This window comes from Sprattus sprattus, assembly GCF_963457725.1.
Source record: "Sprattus sprattus genome assembly, chromosome: 14".
Classification (NCBI taxonomy): Eukaryota; Metazoa; Chordata; class Actinopteri; order Clupeiformes; family Clupeidae; genus Sprattus; species Sprattus sprattus.
Genome location: NC_137912.1, coordinates 2600828 through 2608327, shown reverse-complemented (window position 1 = coordinate 2608327; position 7500 = coordinate 2600828). Strand labels below are relative to the sequence as shown.

General features: G+C 47.6%; 1 protein-coding gene across 13 annotated transcripts in view; it reads right to left on the bottom strand.

Moving 5' to 3' along the window:
* Positions 1-7500, bottom strand: part of abcc9 (ATP-binding cassette, sub-family C (CFTR/MRP), member 9) — an 88131-nt gene that overhangs the window by 16236 nt on the left and 64395 nt on the right. For all 13 annotated transcript variants that reach the window (XM_080851410.1, XM_080851419.1, XM_080851418.1 and 10 more), the window contains 6 exons: positions 7001-7158; positions 6152-6244; positions 4988-5090; positions 4397-4504; positions 3813-3933; positions 181-311 (listed from right to left, as the gene is read on the bottom strand). In XM_080851410.1, coding sequence (XP_080707536.1) covers positions 181-311; positions 3813-3933; positions 4397-4504; positions 4988-5090; positions 6152-6244; positions 7001-7158 — 714 coding nt within the window. The remainder of the gene's footprint in view (positions 1-180; positions 312-3812; positions 3934-4396; positions 4505-4987; positions 5091-6151; positions 6245-7000; positions 7159-7500) is intronic.

Sequence of the window (7500 nt, the reverse complement as noted above, 5' to 3'; positions counted from 1 at the left end):
ATTCTCTAACGTAAGTAAGAGGCTATCTATACAGCACATGACCGTAAGGACAGTTATTCTCTAACGTAAGTAAGAGGCTATCTATACAGCACATGACCGTAAGGACAGTTATTCTCTAACGTAAGTAAGAGGCTATCTATACAGCACATGACCGTAAGGACAGTGTGGAGGAGTCGGCACCTTCTGTCCAGGGTTGATGTAGGCGTTGACGTGTTTGAGGACGGGCTTGAGTGCGGGGTCGTAGCGGACGCAGAGGTCCTGGATCTTTATCTCTCCTTGCTGGGGCCAGTCGTCAGGCACCTTAGAGGCCCCTGGAACACGTGCAGAGAGAACAGCCAATGAGAGAACAACCAATGAGCACCTCAACCAATGAGCACGTCAACCAATGAGAGAAGATTCAATGAGCACCTCAACCAATGAGCACGTCAACCAATGAGCACGTCAACCAATGAGCACGTCAACCAATGAGCACGTCAACTAATGAGAGAAGATTCAATGAGCACGTCAACCAATGAGAGAAGATTCAATGAGCACGTCAACCAATGAGCACGTCAACCAATGAGCACGTCAACCAATGAGAGAAGATTCAATGAGCACGTCAACCAATGAGCACGTCAATCAATGAGCACGTCAACCAATGAGAGAAGATTCAATGAGCACGTCAACCAATGAGCACGTCAACCAATGAAAGAAGATTCAATGAGCACGTCAACCAATGAGAGAAGATTCAATGAGCACGTCAACCAATGAGCACGTCAACCAATGAGCACCTCAACCAATGAGCACGTCAACCAATGAGCACCTCAACCAATGAGCACGTCAACCAATGAGCACGTCAACCAATGAGAGAAGATTCAATGAGCACGTCAACCAATGAGAGAAGATTCAATGAGCACCTCAACCAATGAGCACGTCAACCAATGAGAGAAGATTCAATGAGCAGGTCAACCAATGAGAGAAGATTCAATGAGCAGGTCAACCCATTAGAGAAGATTCAATAAGCACGTCAACCAATGAGAGAAGATTCAATGAGCACGTCAGCCAATGAGCACGTCAACCAATGAGCACGTCAACCAATGAGAGCAAATGAGCTTTCTGAGGTTTTTTATCGGCTTGTCCAAGCCACACAATGTGGACTAAATTAAAAGATTAATTAGTAGAAAGCTAACCCTCATAAAAAAGGTTCCTCAAGTAAATTTGAATTGACAGATGATTTGTCTGATGTCAGATGTTTATCAAATTATTTTAAAATAAAGTAAGAGCTGCTCTCATAGCTAACTTTAATAAAAACACATTAATTCCTCTGAGATAAGCCATTTTGGGGGGCTACACGAAGCACTTTTATTTTTAAATGGTTCCACTTGGGATCAAATAAAGCACCTGGCAACAAATCACTTTCATCAGTCTCCTTTTTTGTCGATGATGATGACAAGAGCTGACCTACATGAGAGGAAAGCCACGGGTCTCAGCTGTGTTATGGCCACCGACGCAAAAAAACACACCGAAATAAACACTGATTACCTCAAACCAGAGCCTCTATTTTGAAACTGGTTGCTGATCCAAGATGAACATTCCTGGGAGTTGTTTCTCCAGACACACACACACACACACACACACACACACACACACACACACACACGTTCCCGTCATGCGGTGCCCTCAGTTAACAGAAAAACAACACAGGCTTAACGGCCAATGCCCACCTCCTCCGTAGATCACCACATCACCCCCTGATTAATAGATAGGAGGGGCCTTTCTCTGCTCTCCAAAGTACACAAACATGACACTGGGCTTAGATGTGCCCTCTGCCCTCTGCCCTCTGCCCTCTGCCTGTGTACCACCTGACTTGTGTTAACGTGTAAAGTACACATGTGTAAATCAATTAGCTAACTACCAGAAGGTTCAAATACAAAGTAGATTAGGATATGTAAGAATGCGGCCTTTGCACTGCCGTTGAAATACACTGTTTAAAACAAACTGACACCAACTGACCTAACACAAAACAAACTGACACCAACTGACCTAACACAAAACAAACGAACACAGATGGCACGGCACGTTCCAGTTATTTTTTTGCACAAGCAACCCCACGTCACACTCCGTGACCAATATAGCAGCGTGTGTGTACAAGTGTACTTTACTGGCAATGCCCCCCCTCATCTTGGCAGAGGTGAACTCCATCTTATCAGAGGAAAGGGAAGAATGCCATTTTAGGGTTTGTTTAGACTCCTCCAGCTCAGATTTCTCTCAGTCTTCACTCCTCGGAAGAGTCCGAGAGAAACCGCCAGGCTTTTTAAATCAGAGGGGCGGCTGCTTCACCCCCGTCTATTTCTGTGGCTCCCCTTAAGCCCAGTCTCAACAATCTCTCCTGAGGAGTGGAGAGAGAGAGAGAGAGAGGGAGGGAGAGGAAGGGAGGGAGAGATAGGAAGAGAGATGGAGAGAGAGATAGAGAGAGGGAGAGAGTGAGTGGAGAGAGAGGGAAGGACGGAGGGAGGGAGAGGGAGTGGAGAGAGAGAGAGAAACAGAGGGAGTGGAGAGAGAGGGAGAGGAAGGGAGGGGAGAGATAGGAAGAGAGAGGGAGGGAGAGAGAGAGAGAGGGAGAGAGTGAGTGGAGAGAGAGAGGGAAGGACAGAGGGAGGGAGAGGGAGTGGAGAGAGAGAGAGAAACAGAGGGAGTGGAGAGAGAGGGAGAGGAAGGGAGGGGAGAGAGAGAGAGAAACAGAGGGAGTGGAGAGAGAGAGAGGGAGAGAGTGAGTGGAGAGAGAGAAAGGGAGAGAGCTAGAGAGGGAGGGAGCGAGAGACAAACAGAGGGAGAGAGAGAAAGAGAGAGAGAGAGAGAGAGAGAGAGAGAGAGAGGGAGTGGAGAGCCAGTATCAATCACATGGGAGGATGCAGAGCCAAGAAGACGCGGACGAGTGCTCTTCACGAGGCCGCTATCAGCACTATTGTGGTGGCTTGTAAATCTTACGCTGTACAGTCTCTGCTTCATTCTCTCTTCCTCTCTTAATCCCCCTCTTTCTCTCTTTTCTCTCTCCTGCTCTCTCTTATCTTTTTTTTCTTTCTTTCTTCCTCACTCTCTTTCTCTTTGTCAATTGAAAACATTTCACTAGCATGACAAAAGTACACTTTCTGCAGTACCAGCGAAAATTGTTTAAATATAGAATGCAACATCTCTTTCTCTCTCTCTCTCTCTCTCTTTCTCTTCATACTCCTTGTCCTCCTGTGGCGTTCAGCCCACAGTTTCTATTGCCTCAGGAGAGGAGAGGAGAGGAGAGGACAGTTTTCCTCTGAATGCACGAAAGCAGAAGTTCAGAAGGATCTTGGGCGTGTGTCAGGTCACTCTGCTCTCGCCAGCATATTTGGTGCGCTGGTCTCCTGCTCTTCCTGTTCTGGGAGGAATGACTGATACTCTACAGGTTTCTCTGCTCCCTGCGTCCAGGCCAACACACACACACACACACACACACACACACACACACACACACACACACACACACTCTACTCTACAGGTTTCTCTGCTCCCCGCGTCAAAGCCAACTCCCTGAACCGCTAAGCTACTCCTCTGCAGTCTGTCCTCTGCTCTTGCGGACGAAGGCTCTGGCCAGGCAGAAGAGTTGCCGCAGAAGTCCTCCCCTCCCTCCGTCACCACGGCTTCTAGTGCGCGCACACACACAAACACACACACACACACACTCAACCACTGGGAGCCAAATGGAAACGAGCGTCATCTCAGCAGCCCTGCAATGTTTTCACCTGTTGGTGTAGTTTTTTTTTAAGGGGTGTTCTTGGTGGCACGGAAAAAGACTCAATTACCCATAGATCCTTCGTAGTTCTCCGACTCTGTGCCCAGGAAGCTGTTGACTTTCTTCACCGCGGCCACCTGCACCTCCAAATCAGCCAGATTCCTCACCACCCAGTTCAGGTAGTTGGTCACCTGGTGATGATGCAGAACAGATCAACTCATATGTGTGTAACAGAAAGCTAAGGCAGTTAAAGGTACAGCACATGATTCTAGTTGTTGGGAAAAAGTTGTTTCAAAACTTGTTGAAATTTCCTCAAAACAGTGACCAGTCACTGAGTTCACAGAGTTCAATGAGAGGGTAACTTTATTCATCGCTTTGGTAAGGGATGCAGACAAAATGAATATTGTACTAGACTGTCAGACTGCACCTTTAAGTGGAGATGAAATAAACAAGCGTTTAAGGTTAAGCCCAGGCCTACTAGACCACTCACACACACACATATACACACACACACACACACACACACACACACACACACACACACTCACAGTGAGAGCGTAGGTTAAGCCCAAGCCCACTAGACCACTCACACACACACACACACACACACACACACACACACACACACACACACACACACACACACACACTCACAGTGAGGGCGTAGGTCAAGCCCAGGCCCACTAGACCAGACTCGGTTCTGGAGCTGGTGAGTATGGAGGCCACAGCTGCAGCCAGGACGATCCAGGCACCAAGATAGTCCTGCAAGAGAGAGCAGCCGGAGAGCAAACACACACATCTGCTTTTAAAACACTTCATGCTATTAAGTCTATAGGTCTTTTAAAGCCAACAGACACTTTCATCTGCTTTTAAAACACTTCATGCTATTAAGTCTATAGGTCTTTTAAAGCCAACAGACACTTTCATCTGCTTTTAAAACACTTTATGCTATTACGTCTATAGGTATTTTATTCTCTGTGTTTGTCTGTGAGTTTGTGTATGTGCGTATGTGCGTGTGTGTGTGTGTGTCTGTCTGTGAGTTTGTGTGTGTGTGTGTGTGTGTTTGTGTGTGTGTGTATGTGTGAAGAGTTTCAAACTACATGCATACTACATCCTAATCCATACGTCCCTATGGATGGTGATGTACTTAAACTCACACACATCTGGAGAGACTATTGGAAAGAGGCCTCTGTTCTACGTCATTGAAAGTCGGGTGTGAGTTTATCCAGACTCGTGGACACTTACAGTTCTGACCTCCAGCCAGCGGTTGGCAGCAGAGAGGAAGAGATACGCTGTGTTGTTGGTGTCAGTCAGCTCCAGCATCCTCTGCTTGAATCGTGCTTCGTGTCTAAGGAGAACAAAACGACAAAAACGAAGAATAAAACCTGAACTCACAGGTTACCAAAGGCATTACAGTGCTAGTTAGCATTGAACTCTAAGGTATTCAAATGATCATTAAAGTGCTAGTTAGCATTGAGTGAGTATCATAATTAGAATGATCATCGCTTGGTTTTTACAAGTCACCATCACATCATGAGCTCTGCTTGACTTTAACAAGTCACTGGCTACAAAGGATACACACACACACACACACACACACACACACACACACACACACACACACACACACACACACACACACACACACACTTGCCGTCTGAGAGACCTTACTTATCTAAGGTATTTTTTAAATTAGCCTTTGCTGTGATTGGGGGGAAAATCTGCCTGCTACGTACGTATCAATGTGAAGATTTGTGTAGAGCTGGGGGGAGGCGAAGGTTTCCTGATGTCTGATTAAAGCGCCAGGGGAGCACCAGTGGAGCATCAGGGGTAGGAAGGGGGTCTATCTGGGGAGATGACTGCTTGAGGGGGGGTGGCAGTGCTGGGAAGATGACTCAGGCCTGAGACTTAGATGACTGGACGGTGTTGGGGGGTGGGGGGTGAATCAGGCGTGAGAGCTGTTTAATGTTGGATTACTGAGAACTATGAGAACAGAGAACAGAGCCCACTTTGTTTATGGGAACCGGATTACTGAACTTCAGGAAATGTAACGATACAGTTTACTAAACCTTCCACTGGCACTATTGGTGTGTGTATGTGTGTGTGTGTGTGTGTGTGTGTGTGTGTGTGTGTGTGTGTGTGCGTGTGTGTGCGTGCGTATGTGTCTGTTCGTGTGTGTGGGTGCGTTTGTGTGTGTATGTGTATGTGCATGTGTGTGTAGGTGTTCGTGCATGTGTGTGTGTATGTATAAGTGTCCATGTGTGTGTGTGTGTGTGTGTGTGTGTACGGGTCTTTATTCTACAGCTTCTCCATTGCTCTCCACACACACACACACACACACTAGCACACGCGCGCGCACACACACACACACACACACACACACACACACACACACACACACACACTGACCTGAAGGCACGGATGGTGGTCAGGCCTTCGGCCGTCTCAGAGAAGTGGCAGAGCAGAGGCAGCTGCGTCGAGTCGTCCAGGTCCTGCAGGTCTCTGGAAGAAGGAGGGACACAGTAAGACACAGAGAGAAAGAGAGATGGATAGAGAGGGAGAGAGAGAGAGGGAGAGAGAGAGAGAGAGAGAGGGACACAGTAAGACAGAGAGAGAAAGATGGATGGATAGAGAGGGAGAGAGAGAGAGGGACACAGTAAGACAGAGAGAGAAAGATGGATGGATAGAGAGGGAGAGAGAGAGAGGGACACAGTAAGACAGAGAGAGAAAGATGGATGGATAGAGAGGGAGAGAGAGAGAATGATGACAGAAAAGAGAGGGGAGAGAGAGAGAGGGAAACAGTAAGACTCAGATTGAGAGAAAGATGGATAGAGAGGGAGAGAAGAGAGAGGGAAACAGTTAGACACAGATAGAGAGGGAGATGGATAGATAGAGGGAGAGAGTGAGAAGATAGAATGTTGACCGAGAAGAGTGGAGAGAGAGAGAGAGAGGGAAACAGTAAGACACAGAGAGAGAACGATGGATGGAGAGAGAGAGAGAGGGAAGACATAATGTTGACAGAGAAGAGAGGAGAGAGAGAGAGAGAGAGGGAGGGAAACAGTAAGACACACAGAGAGAGAAAGATGGATGGATAGAGAGGGAGAGAGAGAGAAGACAGAATGTTGACAGAGAAAGGAGAGAGCGAGAGCAAAAGTATGAATGGGAAGAAAATAGGAAATGTCATTTCACTGGTTTTCTATAAATGATGCATATAAAATATAAAATGATGATGCAATCCTCTTGTTTTTGTGAGCTTACTTGGAGGCGACCCGGAAGTACTTCTGGATGAAGTAGAAGCCCACGGTGATGGGCAGCATGGCGATCAGGAAGGCCGGGGTGACGAAGGCGATGACCCCGATGGCCGAGAGGCAGAGCAGAGAGGAGCGAGTCAGAGACTCCAGGGTGGAGGGGATGTGCTAAAGAGAGAGAGGGAGAGAGAGAGAGAGAGAGGGAGAGAGAGAGAGAGAGAGAGAGAGAGGGGTGGAGAGAGAGAGAGGGAGAGAGAGAGATAGGGGGGTAGAGAGAGAATGACAGAGAGAGAGAGAGAGAGGGGTGGAGAGAAAAAGTCACAGAGAAGGAGAAATGAGGGAATAAGTAATATGGAAAAGAGTGTGAAAAAGGAAAAGGAGAAGGACAGAGATGGAGGGAGAGGGAGAGGCAGAGGGAGAGGCAGAGGGAGAGGCAGAGGCAGAGGGAGAGAGGCAGAGGGAGAGGGAGGGAGAGAGAGACAGAGGCAGAGGCAGAGGCAGAGGCAGAGG